The sequence below is a fragment of the Sminthopsis crassicaudata genome, chromosome 2 (assembly GCF_048593235.1).
Source record: "Sminthopsis crassicaudata isolate SCR6 chromosome 2, ASM4859323v1, whole genome shotgun sequence".
NCBI lineage: Eukaryota > Metazoa > Chordata > Mammalia > Dasyuromorphia > Dasyuridae > Sminthopsis > Sminthopsis crassicaudata.
This window is the reverse complement of record NC_133618.1, coordinates 523,791,843-523,817,959: the sequence shown is the minus strand read 5'-3', so window position 1 is coordinate 523,817,959 and position 26,117 is coordinate 523,791,843. Positions and strand designations below refer to the sequence as shown.

Genomic DNA, 26,117 nt, shown 5'->3' with positions numbered 1-26,117 from the left:
TTGGGCTTCCTTTGATGTTCTGGGTGGACTAAATGGTTGCTGAGATCCCTTCCAGCTTAAACTCTCGTTATTCTGTGTGTTCTTTTTTTCCTTAGTATTTCATTTTCCCCAAGTTACATGTAAAAACAGTTTTTAACATTCATTTTTAAAACTTTGAGTTCCAGATTCTCTCCCTTCCTTCCCACTCTCCTTTATTGAGAATGTAAGTAATATAGATTATATATGTGTAGTCATGCAAAACATTTCCATGATAGTCATGTTGTGAAAGAAAACATAAACCAAAGGCAAACAAACAACCCAATCCTCAAGAAAAATAAAGTAAAAAAGAGTGTGTTTCAATCTGTATTCAGACACCATCAGGTTTTTTTCCTTGGTGGCAGATAGCAATTTCCATCAAAAGTCCTTCAGATGGATGAGGCCCTCTCCAACAATGAGATGAACCAAATCAGTTCCAAAAGAGCAGTAATGAACTGAACCAGTTCCACCCAGCGAAAGAACTCTGGGAGATAACTATGAACCACAACATAGAATTCCCAATCCCTCTAATTTTGTCCGCCTGCATTTTGGATTTCCTTCACAGGCTAAATGTACACTATTTTAAAGTCCGATTCTTTTTGTTCAGCAAAATAACTGTTTGGACATGTATACATATATTGTATTTAATTTATACTTTAACATATTTAACATGTATTGGTCGACCTGCCATCTGGGGGGGGGGGGGGCGGGGGAGAAGGAGGGAAAAAATTGGAAAAAAAAAGTTTAGGCAATTGTCAACATTGTAAAATTGCCCATGCAAATATCTGGTAAATAAAAACTATTATTATTTTTTTTAAAAGTCCTTCAGAGCTGTCATGGATCATTGTATTGTTGAGAATAGTTATGTCAATGGTTCTTTTCAACAATGAGGTGATTCAGGCGAGTTCCAATACACTTGTGATGGAGAAAGCCATCTGCACCCAGAAAGAGAACCATGGGGATTGAATGTGGATCAAAACATAATATTTTCACCTTTTTTGTTGTTGTTAGTTTGCTTTTTGTTTTCCTTTCTTATTTTTTCCTTTTTGATCTGATTTTTCTTGTGCAGCATGATAATTGTAGAAATATGTATAGAAGAATTACACATGTTTAACATATACTGGAATACTTGCTGTCTAAGGGAGGAGATAGGGAAGGAGAGGGAAAAAAATTTGGAATACAAAGTTTTGCAAAGGATAAGTATTGAAAACTGTCTTTGCATATATTTTGAAAATAAAAAAATATTTTTATTTAATAGTTTTTATTTACCAGCTATATGCATGGGTAATTTTACAACATTGATAATTGCCAAATCTTTTGTTCTAATTTTTCCCCTCCTTCCCACCCCCCCAGATGGCAGGTTGACCAATACATGTTAAATATGTTAAAGTATAAGTTAAATACAATATATGTATACATACACTGCTGGGTCAAAGGGTATGCATAGTTTGACAACTTTAAAAACTTTTTTAAAAAAAGGATAGTTATGTCATTCACAGCTGATCATCTTCTAGCATTGCTATTACTTTGTACATAGTGCATTTTGGCTCATACAGCTCATGGAAATCTTTCCAGGTTTTTCTTTTTTTTTTTTTTTCCTGAGGCTGGGGTTAAGTGACTTGCCCAGGGTCACACAGCTAGGAAGTGTTAAGTGTCTGAGGTCAAATTTGAACTGGGGTCCTCCTGAATTCAAGGCTGGTGCTCTATCCACTGCGCCACCTAGCTGCCCCCTTCCAGGTTTTTCTTAAAGCATCCTGCTCATCATTTCCTAAAGCATAATATTACATAACACAGTTTATTCAGCCATTCCCCAAGTAATGAGTATCCCCTCAATTTCCAATTCTTTGCCCCTAGAAAAGAGCTGATATATATATATATAGATAGATAGATAGATAGATAGATAGATAGATATATGTGTGTGTGTGTGTATATACATATATTTATATATATATACATACACACATACATATATATATATATATATATATATATATATATATATATATTTGTATATATAAGTCCTTTTCCTTTTTGTTTTTTTGTTTCTTTTAGGATTCTGTGTATTCTGACAAAGTTTTCTCCTGGAACAGAAATGCACAGACCCTAAAGGCCATGAACTTTGTTTTTGCCTTTAAATTTTGATTACTGTGTTTCTATTATTACTATTCTTTGTAATACTATATATTTTGGTTTTTTGGATTTAAAACATGATTCTAAAAGGCAATCCCTGGGCCTCACCAGACTCTACCAAAGAGTTCCATAACAGAAAGAAAGGTTAAGAACCCCCTTTTTTTTCCAAGGAATTTCTGTTCTTCTCCTTTGATTGTCTCCATTACTTCAAGAATCAGTGAGCTCACTGAACTGGATACTCCTTCAAACTTTGTATATTATTACCCTTCCAAGCCTGGTATGGTTTTTAAGAGTTTCTCTACCCAATTCCAAAGAACTCGTGATGAAACAAGCTATCCACCTCCAGATAGAGAGCAGATGAACTCAGAATGCAGTTGAAACTTGTTCTCTTCTGTTTTTCTTTCTTTAGATATGACTAATGTGAAAATTTTCTTCACATGACTATACATATTGGTAATGGGCTTTGTTTTCTTTTCTTTTTAGTAACTAGGAGAGAGGGAAGAGCAAGAAAGGAGAGAATTTGGAACTGAAAATGAAAGAAAATTGAATTTTTTAAAAGTTTTTTAAAAATTTAACCCCCCAAAGACAAATAGTTGCTGTGACCTTTCCCCACCTCAAATTCATCCCCTATTTGGTTATAATCCTCTTCAGCTTCAGACTACTCCTTAGAAGATATATATCCACAGTCCTGTTTCTCCTCCAGGCCTTTCCAGATTGGCAGAGAGTGGGCCAGAGTAATGGCCCCATTTGGGTAGTCCCAGTAAATGGAGGGTCTCCTCACTAGAGAGGCATCGGAGTAGGACTTTTTCCAGTAGTATTTATTGTCAAATCAGATGTATTTCACCAGTGAGGAAAAAGTGGAAAAATCACATGTAAGCACGTGGCATATGTTTGCAATGTCATATTCAACCCAAATTAACAAGCATTTGCCAGGTGCTTACTACATACCAGACACTAGCTGAGCAATGCATAAAAACGGTCTGATCTGTGAGTCAGGGAGCTCACAATTTAACCTGCAGACAACTATGAACAAACAAGGACAGACAGATAGATATGTAGTATAGCTAAATGAGAAGTCGGAGGTAGTCTCAGAGGGAAGTCGCCAAGATTAAAGAGAAGTGCAGAGGTTTCTTGCAGAAGGTGAGATGTTACTTGGTTCTTGAAGGAGCAGGAGGTAAAGTTAAGAAAGGAACCCATTTTAGGAATGGAGACAATGGATGAAAAGGCAGAAAGGTGGAAAATTGTATCTGAGCCACAGTCAAGGGGGTCAGTATCACAGGCTCAAAGGAACTTTTCACCCTAAGATAAAAACATTTAAAATACTCAAAATAATCTCTCTCAAATTACACCCTCTTTTATATACCTGTATATTCAAAAGAAGGCAAAAATTAAAAATACTGAAAATATAAAATTGTTTAGTTGAGCTTAAACCATTTTACTGATTCTGATTTATATCAGAGATAATTTTTATAAATTTTCTCATCACTTGGCATAAGAAACAGCCTTTTTAAGTAGATAGAAAACCCACTTAGAGCCAGACAGGATGGGTTCAAGTCCTATCTCTGACATATACTTTCTGTGTGGCCTTGAACAAATCACTTAAACACACTCATTGCTCCAATCAATTCAATGATTATAAATTGCAGAAAAGTGATGATTTGTATTTGTTGTTGCTTCTCCAGAAACTTCTTTCATTGATAAAATCAGTGACCCAAATAAAGCAAAATACAAATGTACCTCCTCTTTCTGATGGAAAACATCCTATCTATAATACCTACTGTGGGTTCCAGTGTTTATGGATGAAAGAAAAAAAGCAGTGCTTAAAATTAAGAATTCACATGATTTCCTCTGTCCTTGCTTAGTGCAGATTCATTTCCCCTTCTACCAGGATATGTATTTATCCAACAACCAACCAATACTGACTACCAATCCGAAGATTGTAATGGAGTTACTACTCTCTCAGCCAAAATGTTTATTGGTTAGCCTATGTGGGAACTGAGGAGGGTAGTTTTACCCCTGCCTAGCTGAGCCTGTCAAAGTGTGAGTTATTGTTGGATTTTAGCCAGGTTAGCTATAACAGATTTAGAGGAGTTGGCACTACAGCTGGCAGCAATAGTGGGGGAAAAGTGAAGAGAGTAAGGTGATATATGATGGCTAAGTACCCTACATGAGGGATAAACTTCTGACTTAGTTCCTGAGAATTGGATGCAGTTCAGTAAATTTCTATAGAAACTTACAAAAGAGAAGAGAGTGTCCTTAGAGTTTGTCTAATCCGACTGGTACCTACCTAAACAAGAAATCCAGCGGCTACACCCTAGTGAGCATTCACAAAGCTTCCAAAGAGAGATCACTAAAGCTCTCAAGACCATTTTGTTCCACTTAAAGACATTTCTAATTGTTACAAAATCTTTTTTTGATCATAAAACCTGAGCAAAAGAATTCTGCTTCGAAAATTTACCTATAACCAAGAACTCTAAATGCTTTCTTATCTATTACTATGGTTATAATGAAGAGGAAGAAATTTCCAAAGTAAAACAAAACACATTGTGTTGGGTTACCTTTTTAAATGGCTTATTGAATAGTCCAAGAATTTTTAATTTTATGGAAATCACTCAATTTTCCACATATTTGGGAATTAGGAAATTAGTATTTAAATAAATATATGCAGCATGGAAAGAACACTAAATTTAGAGTCAAACGATCCAGGTTCACATCCTAACAAATGATCACACTGTGACTTTGGAAAGTTACTTAAACACTCTACATTTCGGTTTCCTTATAAAGCGTATTCCAAAAGTCATAATGCATTTATGCATTAGCAACTTTATATACTCATACTTCATATACATATACACATATTAAGTAGCTACTATCTGTGCAGAGTATTGGTGATGTTTGTATGAAAAATTAAATTTCACAACATTGAATCAATGAGAATATATCAAACTCTCAAGGACTCAGTTTCCTCATCTGTAAAATAGTCCCCAAAGTCTCTGCCAGATATAAATCTATCAATCTAAATTAGATTTGAAAAAATAAAGCATAGAACAAAATATTCATGCCAAAACTGAAAATAGAATTCAATTTTAGCAATTTAATTAAGTTTCTATTTCTTTCATCAGCCCCATGATATTTTGAAGTTTATAGAATGCTGGGAACAAGTCTAGACTAGAATGAGTCATCTGGAATTGAATCCAGACCTAACTTTTTTGGGAGTAGTTTTGAGGCTCTGGAACCAGCCCAAGGCTTGAAAATATGGCCATGTGTGACTTGGAAAACTTTTACTTCTATTTTCTCAAACTGTCAAACCTAATGAATTGTTGAATGATACCTGGCTGTTTTTGGTTGGCTCTCATGGGCCCCAGAGCAGCTAATAACTTACTAGTATTCTAGTATTTCTAGTATTTACTAGTATATCTGGTATTTTAGTAATGGAATGGGCAGAAGAAGAAGAAAGGAAGGGAATAATATCTCTCTCCTTACAAAAAGGAAGAATGAAATCCCTTATTTAATATCCGTTTGAGTATATATATGTGTGGTATAGTGTGATGTGAAAACTGCAAGTAAAAAACTTATTTCAAAGTAAAATTTAATTTTTGAAAATTTAGTGGTAAATGATACTCATATTATAGATTAATAGATAATTCATAAATCGTTTCAGAGTTTTCAAAATGCTCTGTGTACATCATCTCAATTGCCTCATAATAACTCCTTGAGATAAGGTAGTATAGATAATATTATCCCCATTTTATAGATGAAATATACTGAGTTGCTTATGGTCATATGGCTAATCAATGTCCAATGGAATTTGAACCCAAGTCTTCCTGATTCCAACTTAAACAACACTTTGATAATTTCTCTAGCAAATTTTGAATGTTTTTGAGATTCTTGTAGAAAGGCTCATGGGCAGTAGGGGGACATTTAGGCAGTGACTAGGATGTTAAAATGAGACATCCTGTGAAGGCTCTTCCAACTTAGGGCCCATCCCTTGGCATATCAGGCGAAGGCTAAATGTCACGTGTGATAAGTTCCAGTGTTTCTATTCTTTCCTCTTTCTCTTGACAGTGGAATATTTGTCATTCCATTGACTTGTTTCCCAGCCACAGACAGTATGATGCCTATGCTCAGGAGTCTCCAGTTGTCTACACTCCTGCAAGCTTATAGAGAATTTTATTCTATTTAATGCATAACTGTTATCATTCGAGATCAAATTGAGATGGCCTCTGATGGCAAATGCTCTCCAAGGTGGTCAGTCCCACTTCTTTTACCAGTCCCCAAAGGTAGCCTCGCTCCTGTTTCCCAGCCACCTGGAGGAAAAGCAGTCAAGCTCCACTACATCAGGTTGTGGCCAGAGGAGTGCAGACAGAGGCAGAGTCCTTCGTGGGCATGGAGCGTTTGGGGCTGCAGCTCAAGCTGCTCCTGTAAAGCTTGGGAGCCAGAAAAAGCCATGTAGTTCTGGTTCTAGTTCAGGAAGTCAAAGGATAGTAGCCTCCAGATAGGGCTGAGACAACAAATTGTCTGGAATGAGCCGGGTTTGGGGATCATTTTAGGAATCCAACCCCCTTCTTTTACAAATGAAAGAGTAAAGGTCCAAAGAGATGATTTGACTTATACCATGTCCCATGAGTAGTATCCCAGCTGAGGTTTGAACCTGAATGCCCTCCCTATGAATTCTTTGGTGTTTTCCTTTGTAAATACTGTTTTTAAGGGGAACCAGCTTTTCTTGTGAGCACCTCAAATAGTTCATTTATCACTAATGACAACTTGACCTTAGTTGTAACAGCAGCATTTTTGTCCTTTTCTCACTGGGCAGATCTTGACTGCTAGCGGGGATGGGACCTGTGCCCTGTGGGATGTGGAGAGTGGGCAGCTTCTACAGAGCTTTCATGGACACGGAGCTGATGTTCTCTGCCTGGATCTGGCCCCTTCAGAAACAGGAAACACCTTTGTGTCTGGGGTAAGGCTTTTAAAGTACATGTCTACCTGTCTCCAGGAAATGTGAACATTAAATGAGGACCACGGGAACGTTTTTCATAAGGGAAGACCCCACTGACTAGGGCTCTGGATGAGGGACTCTTCACCTGAGTTAGGTGAGAGAAAAACTGGAAGATCTGAGGCAAAAGGACAACAAATAGGCTGAGAATAAGGCTCATCCTCCTTCTCATGTTATCATAGTATTTTGTTACCAAACACTGTTTTCTACTATTTTAGTAAACATCACCCAGTAAAAAGGCTATGGGTGTAGGTCCATTCTCTGCAATCCTTTCTTTCATAGATTTTCAAAGGACTATACAGATTTTCTGGAAAAGTTCTATAATGAAGGTACATCCTATGAATCAAAGCAAAAATCTTTTTCCTTAAATAAAAAGCTAGTTGCAACAGAGCATCAATGAGTAACAGAAGATCAACATCCCCTTTCTGAGGATTAAAAGAACAAAGAGTACGTGACTGAGCCTTGTGAAACAACAGCACCCAAAGACCTTTGAGATCACCAAGCAGTTGGAAGGTTCATCAAGGGTCATAATAGTCACAGAGGGAGTGTAGTGGTAGAAAGGGAACTGGGAGAGACAATGTGGCATAGTAAAGGAAAGGGGGAAATTGGAAATGAGGGAACCTGATTCTAAGCTCTATTCAGCCACTGAGTATTTGAAGACAACTTCTTTAGACCTCAGATTCCTCAACTACAAAATGAAGTAATTGAAAAAGGGAGAAAAAAATGAAGTAACATAATTATTGCACTTGCAGAAGATGAGTCTGTTAGGCAACTAAGAAGAACAATTAGGGACACATTATGTTTACATTAATCTCCTATAAAAGAAAAGTTATGATTAACTTGTATATGAGCTTCATTGAACTTAAATTGGCTGGTCTTCATATAAGAAATTATATGTAGTGTCACTTGGCCCCTATTTGAATGAACCCTTTTATGTGGTAAGAGATACCAGGACTTTAGAACTAGAAATGGGGGAGAAAGTAGGGAATAGAGCAATTCTTGGATCCCTGTTTGTCTTGCCTTTTTGGCTGTGGGAAGGAGAGAGGCAAGGGGAGGGAAAGATTCAAAGAAGGGAAGAAGTCGGTAAAAAGAATTCTCTAAAATGGTTTCTACCTATTTTGAAAAGGGAAAATAGAATTAAAGCCACTAATAGAATGATCCAAACACCATTTCTATCTCATACCTCCCAGCCGTAAGCTACACTTTCTTTTTGGAAATCAGACATATTCTTTGCCCTCAAAAGCTTATTTATTTGAAAATTAAATTGAAGATTAAATTTGTGCAGAAAAAAATATTTATTTTGTAGAGGAAAGGGACTGGACCTATGATTTTATTAGTATGAAAACTCCCCCTACCAATTCAGATTAGCATCTTCTCTGCAATTTAAGTCTTAGAGATGTGCTGATATCATTGAAATTTTAAGCCACTCAATTAGATTCACACAGCCAATATAAAGCAAAGGCAAGTCCAGAACCCAGGTCTTCCTAACATCAAGACTAGTTCTCTATCTACTAGCCCAGAATACTGCTTTATTTTATTGAAGAAATATGAAATATTTAGATAGTTTCTAAAAGTGGTATTAAATCACATTCCATAGTTCTATTACACATTAAAATTTACAAAGCATTTTCCCCCACAATAGCCTTGTAAAGTGGAAAGTGTCACAATTATTTCATTCACTCAAGAAATAAGAGAATTGAGATTCAGAGAGGATGTGTCTAGAATTGTGAGAATAAGAATTGGTAAAGCTGGTCCTTGAACATGCATCTTCTGATTATTATGTCTGCTTTTCTTTTTTATTCCCTTCCCTTACCCCCATCATCCTCTTAGGCATTTAACTCAGAACAACTTTTTTTTATTTCTAGGGATGTGACAAAAAGGCCATGGTTTGGGACATGCGTTCTGGCCAATGCATCCAGTCATTTGAAACACATGAATCTGATATCAACAGTGTCAGGTTAGAAAATTACTATATGTCTTACATCTATATTATGTTTCTCTATTTTGTTCTTTTTTCAGAATAAAGATAAATTGAAACTTAAAGGGCGGTGGGAGATAACATTCACAAAACCTTGAAGGGAAGATTTCCCCCCCAAAATAAGCTTCAGTGTTATTAATATGTCCCTTAAATTGTGTTTATGTGACACAAGATTGTAAAAAAAAAATTACAAGGAGAACAATAGATACTAGGTAAAGAAAATAGCCAGCTAACTATCTGAATTCTTTTTTGTTTCTTTGCAAGACATTGATATTTGGGGAGGAGGGCAGATAAAGGCACAGATAATGAGGAAGAAGAATATCATTTACATAGCATCATAAGAGTTGCCAAGCACTTTACAAATATTATCTCATTTTATCCTTACAACAGGTATGAAAGGTAGGTAATATTATTGTCCTCAGTTTAGCTGCCATTGTTATGCCATTTTACAGATGGAAAATCTGAAACAGATGGAGGTTGAGACTTGCCCAGTCATACTGTAAGTATCTGGGCTTTGGCTTGAATGCAGGTTTTCACAACATCTCATTCAAGCTCCATCCCCTGGGCCACCTGGCTGCCCCACTGATACCATCCATTATAAGGGGTGGGTTAGTTTAGTCAGCGTGACCACTGGGTGACAGGTTAGAGATGATGTGTTGACAGATGGGAGAAAGTGGACACTGGGCCAGAAGAAATTGTTAGATTATTACTCCAGAAGAGATCAGTAAGCCTGATTTTTGCTCTGCAGTGCTAAAGTGGTCGATTGACCCTATTTGTTCAACTGGATATTTGGAATCATATCACAAATCCGTAGAGTAAGTAGATAGGGGAAATATAGTGAATGGTTAGTGACACAACTACAGAATGAAAGTGAATTAAATGGACATTTCTTACATATCAACTTTAGGTAATCGCACTTGTTTTTAACCAAAGATGTCAAAACTTGTATGTTAAAGTACAATTGTCCCCTCCAAAGGAGACCCCAGGACTGTTTGTACACTTATTCTGCTGAGGCTTCCATAGAAATTCTAGAGTAAGGACTTTAAGGGAAAATCCTTAAAAGGTTAATTTAAATTTTTAAATGGCCACAAATTATTCAAGCCTGATAAAATGAATTAGCAAGCTGGGTGATGCTAATTTTTTACCCAAGTCAAGATGTGACTACAAAGCAATGAATCTGATTTGGCCTATAAAGTCTAAAGATAATTTCAAAGACAGCGTCCCATTCAGAAATGTTTTGAACAAAGGCAATATCACTGGAAAGGAATATGAAGCTTCCCAGTGTGAGTACTGTAAAAGATGAAACTCATTTGGATATTTAAAAAGTCTGGTATTCTCCACTGTCAACTTCCTTCGTAAAATAGCTTCATTATACATGTACAACTTACATATAATTTTTCACTAGAGATTTTTTTTCTCTAGTAGCTCTTATTTAGAGAAATGGTATAACTTAACATATTGGGCAAAAATAAGCAAATAGACATACACACACACACACACATACACACCCCCCAAAACCCCCCCCAAAAAAAAAAACTTGGACCCAGTTAATTTGCAGCATAGGGCTACAATAGCACAATAAACCTAGTCGTGTTTACTAAAACTCGGTGACATTATCCCCAGCAACTCCCAGAGGCTTCTGGTTGATGTAAATGCCATATGTGTGTCCCAAACACTTAAGGATCTCCAGAGATTCTGGCCAACTCTAGAGCATCATCTGCTGCCCTCTCTTCTGATGAATCGGATTTCACTGATTCATGGTTCATTAGGAGATAGGAGTTACGTCTGGGGCACTTGGGGGATCATGGAAAGATAAAGAATGAAATCATAAATAAATTGGAGAACATGGGATGGTTTACCTCTCAGACTTGTGGAGGAGAAGGAGTTTGTGTCCAAGGGAGCTAGAGACCATTATTGATCATAAAATAGAACATTTTGATTACACCAAATTAAAAAGTTTCTGCACAAACAAAACTAATGCAAACAAGATTAGAAGGGAAGTAACACATTGGGAAAAAATTTTTACAGTTAAAGGTTCTGATAAAGGCCTCATCTCCAAAATATACAGAGAATTGACTTTAATTTATAAGAAATCAAGCCATTCTCCAATTGATAAATGGTCAAAGGATATGAACAGAGAATTTTCAGATGATGAAATTAAAACTATTTCCACTCATATGAAAGAGTGTTCCAAATCACTATTGATCAGAGAAATGCAAATTAAGACAACTCTGAGGTATCATTACACACCTGTCAGATTGGCTAAGATGACAGGAACAAATAACGATGAATGTTGGAGGGGCTGTGGGAAAACTGGGACACTGATGCATTGTTGGTGGAGTTGTGAAAGAATCCAGCCATTCTGGAGAGCAATCTGGAATTATGCCCAAAAAGTTATCAAAATGTGCATACCCTTTGACCCAGCCATACTACTACTGGGTTTATACCCCAAGGAACTACTAAAGAAGGGAAAGGGTCCTGTATGTGCCAAAATGTTTGTGGCAGCCCTTTTCATAGTGGCTAGAAGCTGGAAGATGAATGGATGTCCATCAATTGGAGAATGGTTGGGTAAACTATGGTATATGAATGTTATGGAATATTATTGTTCTGTAAGAAATGACCAACAGGAGAAATACAGAGAGGCTTGGAGAGATTTACATCAACTGATGCTGAGTGAAACGAGCAGAACCAGAAGATCATTATACACTTCAACAATGATACTGTACGAGGATGTATGCTGATGGAAGTGGATTTCTTCAACATAGAGAAGAGCTAATCCAATTCCAATTGATTAATGATGGACAGAACCAGCTACATCCAGAAAAGGAACACTGGGAAATGAATGTAAACTGTTATTTTTACCTTCTGAATCCAATTCTTCCTGTGCAACAAAAAATTCGGTTCTACACACATATATTGTATCTAGAATATACTGTAATATATTTAACATATATAAGACTGCTTGCCATCTGGGGGAGGGGGTTGGGGGAGGAAGGGAAAAAATCTGAATAGAAGTAAGTACAAGGGATAATGTTGTAAAAAATTACCCATGCATGTACTGTCAAAAAAAAAAAGTCAGGACAAATGCAGAGCAGCAAAAATAAACAAGAGCTCTCCAGGAATACCTGGAGAGATCTGAGGAAAGAAGGGGACTAAGATTTGGCCCGGGTGAAATGCAAACACCTGCAGGCTCTCTGTTGGAACAGCAGCCTGGGCACCTGGGCTGGGAGGCAGCCAGGGATTCTCCCCTCACAAACGGCAGGGGGGCCCAGCTGAGCTGGAAAAGGCTGAAGAATCCTCCCCTGTCCAGCTGTGCTCCCAGGCCACAGTCCCAGAATATCCTAACAGCAAGAAGAACCTAGCACACACCTAGCGAGAGCAGAAGCAGTGGGGCAGGGACATTGCTGGCCAGGGACATTGCTGGCCAGGGCCCTTGGAGAGTTCCTTTTCTGTTCCAGGCCAGAGGGGAGAACGGAAGGTTACAATCTCTGGAAGGCCCTCGAGAAACAAGAACATTTCCAGCATAATATAGTTATAGGGGGTCCTAGCTGTGGCTTGGAGGAGAAAAGGAGTGCCTTGTTTGGACCCCAGAAAAAGTTTAGAAAATAAGTCAGAAGGATCTGAGGCCAGCGGCACTCTCCCCCACAGCCTGGGACTAGAGAGATTAGAGATAACAAGTGCTAAAAATAAAAATCAATTAAAATTAAAATGAATAAACAAATAAGAAAGAACCCAAGCAGACACCTAGAGAAGACTGTATTCATTTTTAGAGGATACTGAAATTTAAAAAGCCCATCCTACCCTAAAGAGATAATATTAAATGGTCATGTGCCCAAAAATAGTTCTTGCAGTAACTTAAAAAGGACTTTTAAAAATCAAATAAAAGATATTGATAAAAAAAATAGGAAAAACATAAGAACAATTCAAGGAAACCAAGAAGATTATGAAAAGATAGTTAACCAACCAGAAAAAGAGATTCAGAATCTTAAGTAAGTAAACAACAGAATTGGGTAAGGGAAAGCAAATGATACAAGATACCAAAAAATAATAAAATGAAAAGAATGAAAAAATAGAAGAAAATGGAAACATCTCAGAAGAAAAACAATTGATTTGGAGAACAGATCAAGAGAAAATATAATAATTATTGGACTACCTAAAAACGACGGTCAAAAAAAGAATCTTGATACAGTACTACAACTATTAATTACAGCTTTGTGAATGGGATGAATTTGCCCATAAAACAGAAATGGATTACAAAATGGATTAAAAATCAGAATCTGACAATATGTTGGTTACAAGAAATACATTTTAAAATGAGAGATACACAGAGTTAAAATAAAGATCTAGAGTAAAATGTACCATGCTTCAGGTAATGCAAAAAGAAAAAGAAAAAAAAGAAAAGAAAAAGGAAAAAAAAACAAGAATAGCAATCATGATATCAGACAAAGCTAAAATAGATTTAATTTAAAGAGATAAAAGGGAAACTACATTATGATAAAAGGTACCATAGATATGATGCAATATCAGTACCAAACTTAAGTTTGCAAAAGCAGTAATCAGAAGGAAATTTATATCTCTAAGTGCTTCTGTCAATAAAAAGGAAAAAAAAAAAAAAAAAACAGACCAATGAACTGGGTATGCAATTAAAAGAAAACTAGGGAAAGAACAAATTAAAAACTCCCAATTAAACATTAAATTGGAAATCCTAAAAATCAAAAGTGAAATGAACAAAATCCAGTGTAAGAAAATCATTGAATTAATAAATAAAACTAGGAGTTTGTTTTTTAAAAAAATCAATAAAATAGATAAACTATTGATTAATGATTTTTAAAAGAGAGAAGAAAGCCAAATTACTAGTATAAAAATTGAAAAGTATAAATATGCCACTAATGAAAATTAAATCAAAGCAATTATAAGGAGTTATTTTGCCCAATTATATACTAATTATAATTTAAGTGAAATGAAAGAACATTTACAGCAATACAAACTGTCTAAAGGAAATGGAATACCTAAATAGAGCTATTTTATGTTTGTTTGTTTTTGTTGTTTTGTTTTGTTTGTTTTTTTGCTGAGGCAATTGGGATTAAGTGACTTACCCAGAGTCACACAGCTAGGAAGTGTTAAATGTCTGAGGTCACACTTGAACTGAAGTCCTCCTGACTTCAGGGCTGGTTATCTATCTACTGCACCACCTAGCTGCCCCTAAATAGAGCTATTTTAGAAAAGAAATTGAATAGACTATAATAAGCTACAAAAAAAAGCACTAGGACCAGATGGATTTATATTCATCCATTTATATATTAACATTTAAAGACTAACTAATTCTACTATTAAACTTATTTGGAATAATAAGCAAATAAGGAGTCCTATCAAATTCCTTTTTAGAGCCAAAAATGATATTGATATCTAAACCAGGAAAAGTAAAAAAAGAGAAAGAATAATATATATCAGTTTTATTAATGAATATGAATGCAAGCATCTTATATAAAATACTAACTAAAAGGTTATAATATATTACAAAGAGTATGTGTTATTCATAAAAAGAATGTAGGAATGGTTTGATGTAAGGACAACTATTAACATAATTGATTATATCAATCATAAAAGTAACAAAAATATGATATTAATAGATGAAGAAAAGGCATTTGATAAAGTACAATGTTTATTTCTATTATAATTTCTAAATTGCTATATTTCTACTTGAGAGTATAGGCATAAGTGGACTTTTCCTTAAATTGATCAGAAGCAATTTTTCTAAGACCATTAGCAAGAATTATTTGCAATGGATATGAGTGAGAAGCCTTCCCAGTAAGCAAGGTGTGAAACAAGGATATGCACTATCACCAATAATATTGTCAACATTGTATTGGAAATTTTACCAAAAGCAAAAAGAGAAGGAAAATAAACAAAAGAATCAGAATAGGGAATGAGATAATAAAATTATCTCTTTTTGCAGATATAATGATACACTTGGAAAATCCTAAAGACTCAACTAAGAGTTAATTGAAATGATTAATAATTTCAACAAAGTAGCAGTCTGCGCTAGCTCCTCTGAAGGCCTCAGAATAAGTCGTTGCCCCACGTTGGGCGCCAAATTGTAGTGTCCTGTTGTCTCTCAATTATAATCCTTCTCTGGGAGGAGGTTTCTTTTCTGTAAATTCTTTTCTCTGTGAGCAGGTTTCTTGGGAGGCTTCTGGAGCCTCCAGCCAGAGCAAAGGTAGAATCTCAAATCCTGAATTCTGGCTCTGAATCTCCTCCAGTTTCCCTGAAGTTCTCCTGGGAAGTCTTGTCCTTAACCCAATCCAGTAAACCCATATAAATCATCAGCATTCCTATATATCATCTGCAGGAAGAGAGACCCCCATTTAAAATAACTCTAGACAGTATAAAATACTTGAGAATACACCTACTAAAACAAACCCAGGATCTGTATGAACATTAAAAAAAAAAAAAACTTTGTATGCAAATAAGATCAGGTTTAAATAAATGGAGAAATATTAATTGTTCATGGGTAGGCAGAGCCAGTATAATAAAAAAATGAGTTTTACCAAAATTAATTTATATATTCAATGCCATCTCAATTAAATTACCCCAAAAACTTATTTTATAGAGCTAGAAAAAAATAGAAACAAAATTCATTTAGAAGGACAAAAGTTGAAGAATATCAAAAGAACTAATGGAAAAAATATAAGGAAGGAGATTAGCAGTACCAGATCTTAAACTATATAATAAAGCAGTAATTATCAAAACTATCTAGTACTGGCTAAGAAATAAGGCAGAACAATGGAACAGAATAGATATACAATCTACAGGAGAAAATTAATATAGTAACCCAGTGTTTGACAAGTGTAAAGACAAATTTTGGGGATAACAATTCATTATTTGGTAAAACCTATTAGGAAAGCTGTGCAGAATTGGGCATAGAATAATATTTTACACCATTTACCAAGATAAAGGCAAATAGAAATGTGACCTAGATATAAAGAGAGGTTGTACAAGAAAGTTTGAAAAACATGTGACATCATTATTACCTATTAGACGTATGGATAGATGAACAATTCTTTTTGTTTATAATGGCTTTTTATTTTTCAAAATATATGCAAAAATCTTTTACTGGAAGCCTTTTCCATCATCTCTTAATTTTAATGCCTTCCCTCTGTTACTGATTTCTTATTTACCTTGCATATAGCTTGCTTTGCATGTGTAAGGAAGCAGTAGAATGAGCCCCACATGTGTAGTAAAGACACCAATTTTTTTTTCATGTTGACTTCCTCATTAGATTGTAAACTCCTTGAGGATAGATACCATCTTTTGCTTCCTTTTGTATCCCCAGCACTTAGCAAAGTACCTGGAATATAGCAGGTGCTTAACAAATATCGATTGATTGATTGATTGCTCTGGTTCTTTCAACATCTCAGTAGTGTTTAATGTAACATTTAGGCTTTCCACATATTGTCTCTCCACATCTTACATGTAGCCCATCTCATTTTCCAGACATATGCTATCTTTGATGGTTGCATTTCACATCATTTCTAATGCACCAATCATCACTGGTAATACATGCTAGCCAGGGTTGGGCTGGTAAATATTTTACAACCACTTCTCTGAGGGGGAAATGTACTCACAATATACTTTTAAGTATAATCTGCATTATTAATATTTTCTCTATCACTTTCTAGAATCAATAAAACAATAAATTAAGCCTTAATTTGTAGCATTTGCTGATTTCCATCAATTGATTCAGGCTGGGTTCAGCACACTCCTGGTTATATAACCTACCACAGTTATCTCATTTCTTTTCATTTCCCTTTGGGAACATGCAATCATGATATTCTGTGATTATGACTTGCAACCAAATAACCATAAAGCTTAAGTATAAGAGACATAATAGAAAAGAGGCGGTAGTAATAGGGACTAGAGCTGAGATTTCATTGATATGGTGAATTTCTGGAGGAGAACTCTAATAAAGTTGACTGGCACTTTCTCTGAAGCTTGTAGTCTTAGAGAGTTGCTTAGAGTACTGAGCACTTAAGTGACTTTCCCAGTTTTAGAGGTCTTGAACTCAGATCTTTTAGGTTCCAAAGCCAGCGTTCTAACCAGTAAGCTACTCTGCAAAAATGGAATATAAATAATGGCCTGGCTCACAAGATTGGAAGAAATGCCATCAATATGAAATTTCACACATCAAAAAGGCACTACAGAAGTACATAATTTTAGAGTGATTTGCCTGCTATATTACATGAATAGTGATGTCTGTAAAATGATTTTGCAACCACAACTTTGTCTCTTACAGATATTATCCCAGTGGAGATGCCTTTGCTTCTGGTTCAGATGATGCTACGGTATGTTTCCAAGTTACTGAATATTTGTTTTTGAAAGAGAAAATTATTTCTGTACAGTTTTCCAAGAAGAAAAAAATATCACTCACATGCCCTCTAAAACCCCTTCTCAGACAGGGAAAGCTAAGGGTTAACTTGACTTGAATTCTACTTCTTTGTTAGAAAGTTCTTAGAAAAGAAGCAGATTATATGTCATTGAAAAGTAATAGTGATATAATTTAAGTCAATGCAATATTTATATATTTTTAAAAGAAAGCACATGCAAGACCCCAAGAATTATTTATACCTTGAGAATCCTTGATATTTTATACTTTCATAGAATCCACAGCCTCTTTCCCATTGATAATGAAGATGAATAGAAAAATGGGGGGAAAAGTATTAAAGGGAAGGGGAGGGAGGGTAAAAGACAGTGATCATTAAAAATTGCACAAACCACTTGATTTACCTGTCTGTCCATATGCCGTACTTTATAAAGTTGCAATCAAAGTAAAAATTATTTTAAATCTCCATTTGAATTACAGTGTCGCTTGTATGACCTACGTGCTGATAGAGAGGTGGCAATTTACTCCAAAGAGAGTATTATATTTGGAGCATCCAGTGTGGATTTCTCCCTCAGTGGTAAGATCTGATTTCCTAGAATGCGTCATTTTGCATCAGAATCCTTGCCAGATCACTGGCAGCAGAACTAAGAACACACACGGTAAATAAACTTATATTCCCAGCACTCCTTCACATGTAATGGAGCACTCCCTAAATGATCTGACATGTTGACTCATATCCTTCCTTATTCTCACTTTTGGGGTTATGAGGGAATCAAGAAAAAAAAAAAAAGCTTCTCCCTTGCACAGTTTTCTCTTCTTTTTCTATTTTCTCTTCTCTCTCTCTTCTCTTCTCTTCTCTTCTCTTCTCTTCTCTTCTCTTCTCTTCTCTTCTCTTCTCTTCTCTTCTCTTCTCTTCTCTTCTCTTCTCTTCTCTCTCATCCCTACTTTAACACTGTAATTACAATCAATTCATCATCCTGAATGTATTTATCAGGTATGGTGTTAAGTGCTAGAGATTCAAAAAACAAAAATAAAACAGTTTTTGCCTTCAAGTTGCTTACACTCCAGCTCTGCACCACCCACAGAAATTGTCTTTTTCCTTGCCAGAATAAAGGAAAATATTTTCCCATTTCCTAAGGGAGTGATGTATTAAACTTTTCCCACCTGCACTCTTCTCCAGTACAAAAAGCCCCATTTCTACCACACACTCACCCACATACCTCTTAAAAAGGGTAGAAGACATTGAACTAAGTTTCCCATGTTGACCCTCAGAAAGAAAGATTTGAGACAGAGCCTTTGCTAGCAACTAGATACAACCTGAATTTAAGAAAGGAAACTGACTGAATTAGAACAATCTACCAACCACTCTAAGAAGGGTAAATTAAAATTAAAAAGGTAATAACCTTAAACAAAGTTCTAGAAGAAAAAGAATCAATCTAGTGAAGTCCGGTAGAGAGCAAGCCATTTCCATAAGCGCCTCGGAAGTCCCCATGATTTCCTGAGATTTCTGATTTCTTTCTTCCCCCTTCCCACCTCCACCCATTGTTGGAGAACAGTTACTCCACTTTGTAATAAAAGCTATCTGAAGTCTAGTCAATTAGATTAAACTCTGAGATAAGGCACATTTTTGTATTTCATGTAAGGGTATATACATTATGTATAGTACGGTTAGGGGAAGGTAATAACTTGCACAAATTAGGTAACAGGTAGCTTACAAATTGATTGTTCTCCTGCTTTAAATCAGACTTTTTTAACTTGCAACTCCTTTTTGCCCAAAGAATTTTTACATGACTCCGAGTATGTAGGCATATAAAATAGACATATAAATCAAACATTTACTGATAATAAATCATAATTTTGCAATTCTAGCTGACCTAGAAAACTACGGACCCCTAGTTTAGAACCTTTGGAAAGACCCTTCCATGTGAATGTCACTCCCTTTCTAGGTCGCCTGTTGTTTGCTGGTTACAATGATTATACCATCAATGTCTGGGATGTATTAAAAGGATCAAGGGTATCCATCCTGTTTGGACATGAAAATAGAGTTAGTACCCTACGTGTTTCCCCTGATGGAACAGCTTTCTGCTCAGGATCATGGGACCACACCCTGAGGGTAAGGGTCTCTTTCTTCTTACTTTGGGGATTAGGGACACGTAGCTCTATTGGTTGAAGAGAAGAAAAATGCTTGGTCTTAGTATTCAAAGACTAAAAGACAGAAGCTAGCTGGGTCAAATTTTGAATTCTAATTTCAGTTATCCTAGTAACTACCTTCATTATGCTTCAGTGAAATGAGAGCCATGCTTGTTAAGATAGTTAAATGGGACAAGATCAGGTTTAATGGCAGAAGGGAAGAAGAAGAGAGGGAGGAAAGAGAGGGCGGGAAGGAGGTGTGTCCTAGGAGCCAAAATTATGAGCAATGAATAGAAGGTGCAGAGAATACAATTTAGGTTTGATATCAAAAAAAGTTTCACAATGATGAAAACTATTGAAAAGCTGAATAGGCTGCCTGCAAAAACAGGGGGCTCTCCCTCAGTGGAACTATTTAAGCAAGAGGTGGTTGACCATTTGTTGAAATGTTAAGAGAAGGCATTCTTCTTGTTCTATTTGTGAGTTGAACTCACAGGTAGCTTGTTAACTCCCTTTTACCTCTGAGATTCTATAATCCTGTATGACGTATATAGTAATTAAAATATTAATGACAACGTATGACTTATTTTACTTGGCCAAGTATGAAACTCTCGAGAATTTTGAAAGCAACAAATGTAATCCACTTAAGTGAACTTTTTGTTAAAAAAAAAATTCAAGTTTTTTAATGGCATAAACTAAAGACTGTGATTTTCTTTTCTTTTCAGGTTTGGGCCTAATCTGTAGAATGTCTCCTAACAATGTGAGCCAATATATCAGATAAGCTATGGAGTATAATTTGAAATACTCACCTGCAATTTCACATGCTAAGCAAACATCTTGGTAGTTGAAACCCATCAAATGTCTCTATATGTCATTCCATATTGATATTTAAAATTTGTCTACTAGAGATTATAAGCCTATACTACTTTAATAGTGTCATCTTAAAGTATAATGCTTTCATTCTCTTGATTTTAATTAGCTACAATTAGGAATTATTTAGACAACAAATTAAGCTTTTCTCTAAAAGCACTCTAAGACCAAATTTATTATTTCACATATTCTATATGATTTGGACTAAATTCATTTTAGAGCAGTTAAAAATATCAGCTACCAATTATATCTGGATATAGCTTGATTTTTGAAAGCTTCCTGTGAGAGTTAGGAATTTCAGGTAATGAGTTAGGACACACTTTGGATGGTTTGTAAGGCAGTATTGTTGGAAGTTTATCCTAAAATGACCACATAGTATCAGTTATAAAAAAGTCTAGTGATGAGGTCTTTCTTATTAAGAATGACTAAAGACTCTTTTCCATCTTTCCTAATTATCTTTTTATAAGAAAAGCTTTCACTAGTGTGAACTTAATTCAATAAAGCAGACATGTATAGGGAAGTATGTGACCTTCTTTGAGGTCCCTGCCTCTATTTCCCTTCCCCCTCTTCTATGAGGGAAAGCCTGAAGACCTCTTTTCCAAAGTCACCTGTGGATCTCCTTGCAAGGAAATAGATTACCTCATAAGAGTTTTCATCTAGAGCAACAATGCCAGTTCTACACAGTTTCTCTTCCTTGCAAAGCTGAAAAGCTTAAAAATACATAATATTAATAAGCTTCATAAAGCTCTAAGGTCCTAGGCAATTCCCAGCCTAATAATTAAGAGTACCAATCAGTTGAATTTGATACAGTCAGTTATCACCAGGCTTCCTTATCACACTTTCTATAGCAAAAACATCAACTCAGGGCAAAATTTAAATTATTTTATTTTTATTAGAAATCCATCATTAAAAATACAAATAGTCAGCAGAATTTTAAATGGAACAAAGAAACTATACCGTATATTGCAATAAAAACTGAAAGAAGAAACAAAGTTAAATAGGTCTACCATTGTTCCAGAAGTTTCTTTATACATTTAGGGTTCAGACACTCCCTGTTAGATTCTCTTGATCTGGGGGGAACAAACCAGGAAAAGATAAAGGCTCCAACTTCAGGTCAGAGTCAGCCGGCGGTCCTTCCTCCAATATTGCCCATTCTCTCCTGTGACACTATCCCCAACTCTGCATTTATCTGCAGAGAGATCTAAAAGTGGCCTTCACGGCAGAAAAACTCCCCTCATTAGTTCTGATCCTGAGGGAGCTCTCGCTCCTCTTCTCCATCTGCAGAGAACTACGATTCCTGGATCTTTTAGAAGGATCCAAACATCACCAGAATGACTAGTTAGTCATTCTGAAGTTAGGTAACTTGAGGTATCATCTTCTTAGGTGTATTTACCTTTTTTGTGCATTTGTTTTTAATTCAAGGAAAGATATTCAGTGCTAAGTATTAGTGTATTTGTGATGCTATTTTCCCCCAAAATAAACAAAATCTTTTCTGTAGAAAGAGGAAAAAAAGAAAAACTCTAAACTAGTATTAGGTTCATGTTTTTATAAACATTGTTTCATTAGATTGTATTTGGCCTATAAAAGTTAATTCATGTGACGTATCTGTTGAAGGTGAATCATATAAGCTAACTGAGGATTTCTAAATAATGATTAATTTACTTCCCTGTGTGTTTAGATGTCAATCAACAATTATTTATTAATTGCTGAGTCCTAGGCATTCAAGACAAAAAAAAATCCTTTCATCAAGATACTCATATTCTATCAAGATTACAAATCCTTCAAATGTTTATATAAAACATATATAATCCACTAAAGAAGATGAAATAATCCTTTTGTTAATTGTCTGCTTTTAGATATCACTGGTAGACTGTTTGCTTAATAAAAAAAAAAAAAGACTCCTCCCAAATGGAGCTGGATGAGTCAGTCTTGTAAGTAACCAGTCCCTGACACGTAAAAATATTTCTCTGGATTCATGGATTAACTGGGTAGGTAGATGCTAGGTTCCAAAGCTGAATGTATTTCATGTTCTGCAGCTCTGGAAACTAAATTCTGGTTACTTGCCATGGCTAAGTACTATTTATTTATTATGTCATTCCTCTCAACAGTGTGCCAGGTCTTGGCATCTAATGGCTACTCCAAAAGCAAAGCTCATACTCACCCTTTTTTAAAACAGAACTTTATACTTTATCTTCTATTTTTACCTCACCAAACATTTCCCAGTATTTCTCTCCTTCCTCCTTCCCAAAGAGCTATTTCATATAACAAAGAATTATAAGGAAGGAAGCAAGAAAGGAAATTTCAGCAAAATTAATAGTACATTGAAGAAGTCAGAAAATATACACAGTGTTCATGGATAGACCTCTCACTTCTGTACCTCCCACTTCTCTGAGACAAGTGTCTTCTCTTATTTCTTCGTTGGTGTCATGCTTATTGTCTGCAATGGATAGAAGATATATTCTTAACTAAACAAGGGATAGAGTTGTAATTACAAAACATAGATAATTTTGATTATATTAAATTTAAGAGCTTGTGCACAAACAAAATTAATGCATCAAGGTTAAAAAGGGAAACAGTTTCATGGAAAAAAAATCTTTGTATCAAATTACTCAAATTAGAGTTTGGTATTCAAGATATATAAATAACTAATAGGGAAGTGTGTGTGTAAAATCAAAAGTCATTTCCCAACAGATAAGTGGTCCAAGGATTTGAACACAGAATTCTTATAAATACTATAGGAAAAAATGCTCCAAATTACTAATAATAAGAAACATGTACATCAGAACAGCAAGTTTCACCTCATACTCAGCAAATTGACAGAAATGACAAAAGAGAGGAGGAGTCATTGTTGGAAGTATTGTATAAAGGAAAATACAGTAATACATAGTTGGTGGAGTGATGAATCAATACAACCACTTTTGGAAACCAATTTGGAATTATGTAAATTGACTATGTATTATGTATTATGGAATTATGTAAAATGATTAAAATGTCCAAACCTTTTGACCTAGCCATTTTACAGTAAACATATCCTGTAAAGAGATCATTAATAAGAAGAAAGTTACCATATACATAAGAATATTTATTCCAGCACTTCTTAGTGATATTAAGAATTGGAAACAAAGTATGTGCCCAATTACTGGAGAATTATGGTACAAGTATGTAAGGAAATATTGTGCTGTAATAAATTATAAATATGGTGACTACAGAGAAGCATGGAAAAATTTACTTGAACTAATTGAGAGTGCAGTAGGTCCAAAAAAACCTAGATATACAATTACTACAATAACATAAAAGCAACCACAACAATAATAACCACAAAGCAATGAAAAGTGAAGTAAGAAACCCAAAGTACTCTCACTTTTTCCATTTCTGGGAAGTAATTTCCCATGATTTCCTATACAAATGGGCTTTGTGTCCTAATGTCCCCTTTCCGGAAAAAAAAAAAAAACAGATTAAATTTCAAAAAACTCATCATCATGTTTAGCTATTATATGATGGCTTTTTCTTTTTTTGCTATAAAATCAGGTAATTATTAGCTATGAAGTTATAGAAGGACTGATATAGATGTTACTGATTGAATAAAGAAAGGAAGAACATAAAGAAGGAATGAAAGATACAGGGTTTATTTATCTTTACCTTAATCAAGCAACTAATTATTTATTATCCATTAACGTACTAGTATGCTAGACCATGCTAAACATTGAGGATTCAAGGCAAAAATAAATCAGTCCCTCTCGTCATGGAATTTACATGATAGTGGGGAGAAAAAATGAAAATATAAATATGCACATATGTCTAATTTAAAAGAAGGTTATATTATAATGAATGACCCTATTTTTTAAAAATAAGTAATTACAGTTTTATATTTGAAGTTTCTAAATGATTAGAAAATTTACTTCAACTTTTCCAACATTTTAAAGCCTTTTTTCTAACTTGAATATGTTCTTTTTCATGAAAAAGTAGGATTGTGTTGTTAACTTTATAGTATTGTGGTTTCTCCATTTTCCCTTGAATAAAGATTTTGCCAAGTCTTTAAAAAAAACACCACTAATGCCCTCCCTTTCCTTGAATCAAGTCAGCTATATTTTTCCGCTGCCATAGCCTTTTATAACATTTAACATCACAAGAAGCAAAAATAAACATGGCAGCAATACAGTCAAGCAGTTCACTTATAGCAACCCATAAGTCCATCTGACACTGGTTAGCATCTGTTTCCAGCAACAACTCCGGTCAAACACAGAGTACCCAGTGATCTCCCACCATTCTGGTCTTCCAAAATCAGACCCAGGCATTCCTTCAGGAAGTTGAGTCATCCCTTCTTGAAAACTGTTTCAGATTCCTCAGGAACTTTCCAGGTTGCTTATAACCTGATTACCTGGGACCAGGCTCAGGAGGCAATGGGGAGGAAGTCTATTGATAGACTACCTCTGTAAGAGTACGGGCAAGTTCCCTGTTTCTGAATTGCACCAGTTAGTTATTGAATCCATTTTTCCCCTCTTTGCCTTTTCCTCCCACCTACCTTTTTAGATGAGGCAAGATGCTTAAGTATAAAAGTAGTTGTATTGTGTATATGTGTATTTTAAGGGACACAGAAACAAAACACCAAAAATGAAGACAAAAAAACCATACTTTTATTTTATTATCCAAGTCATCTATGTGCTTTTCAATAGCCTCAGTAATTTTGTTCAACTTTTTGCTCAGCAGAAAAATAAACTGAGCAGTTTTCTTAAAAAAGAAAGTCAAGTGGAATGAATATTAAAAACAAAACAAACAAGCATAAGCCAAAGAAAAGATATGAGAAGATGAGAGGTCCCTAGGATGGAATTTTGCATATATATTTTAGACTTTCTTAATGTATTAATCAGTTTTTTAAAAAATTCTTTGTTATATGAAATGGCTCTCTAGGAGGGATGATGGGTAGATATACTTGGAGAAATTTAGGTGATATAGGAACAAAAGGTATTTATAAAATTTATTTTAAAAAGAAAAAAATACATTCAATTTTTTTATATGCCAGCTAACATTAATAGTCAAAATACAACCACAAAATAGGTAACTCAGTGTTTGGATAGACAATCAAAACTGTCAGTCAAATCAGCTTCTCAATGAGACACATGTATATTCACATATAAATATACTCATGTATTTATTCACATGACACGTGTTCATACAAATATATGCATATATAGTGTGGTAAAATTTAGACCTATTTTATAAAGTATCTAGATTAATCCTCTCATTTTTACAGATGTGAAAACTGAGGCCCACAGAGGTTGTGACTTGGATCACACAGCTGTTAAGTAGCAGAGGGAGGATTTGAATCTAGGTCCTCTCACTCTAAATCCAGTGCTCTTGGCACTAACCCATGCTGCTAAACTAATGTGAACATCACAATAGATTGCCCCCATATTTGTTTCTCAACCATTTTCCATAGTTAATTTGCCTTCACTCTACTTGGCTCTCCAAGAGCAGACCCCTCACGTATTTAGGTTCATCACTCAAGTCGACAATAGGGCAAGGAGTGTGTTCCCAGAGAGTGTTGAATTATTCCCAGGATTTCTGCATGGGAGCCAGGCTTCCAGCCTAGATGCTCTGAATCTAGGCTGTAAGAACTGAGCCCT

General features: G+C 35.3%; 1 protein-coding gene across 1 annotated transcript in view; it reads left to right on the top strand.

The window, feature by feature from the left end:
- The window catches only part of GNB5 (G protein subunit beta 5), a 54,760-nt gene extending 32,749 nt beyond the window's left edge, over positions 1 to 22,011 (top strand). Inside the window, exons 7-12 of the mRNA XM_074294528.1 lie at positions 6,959 to 7,102; positions 9,004 to 9,095; positions 17,410 to 17,458; positions 17,977 to 18,073; positions 19,443 to 19,609; positions 20,349 to 22,011. Coding sequence (XP_074150629.1) covers positions 6,959 to 7,102; positions 9,004 to 9,095; positions 17,410 to 17,458; positions 17,977 to 18,073; positions 19,443 to 19,609; positions 20,349 to 20,360 — 561 coding nt within the window. The 3' untranslated portion in view covers positions 20,361 to 22,011. The remainder of the gene's footprint in view (positions 1 to 6,958; positions 7,103 to 9,003; positions 9,096 to 17,409; positions 17,459 to 17,976; positions 18,074 to 19,442; positions 19,610 to 20,348) is intronic.
- The last annotated feature ends 4,106 nt before the right edge of the window (positions 22,012 to 26,117 follow it).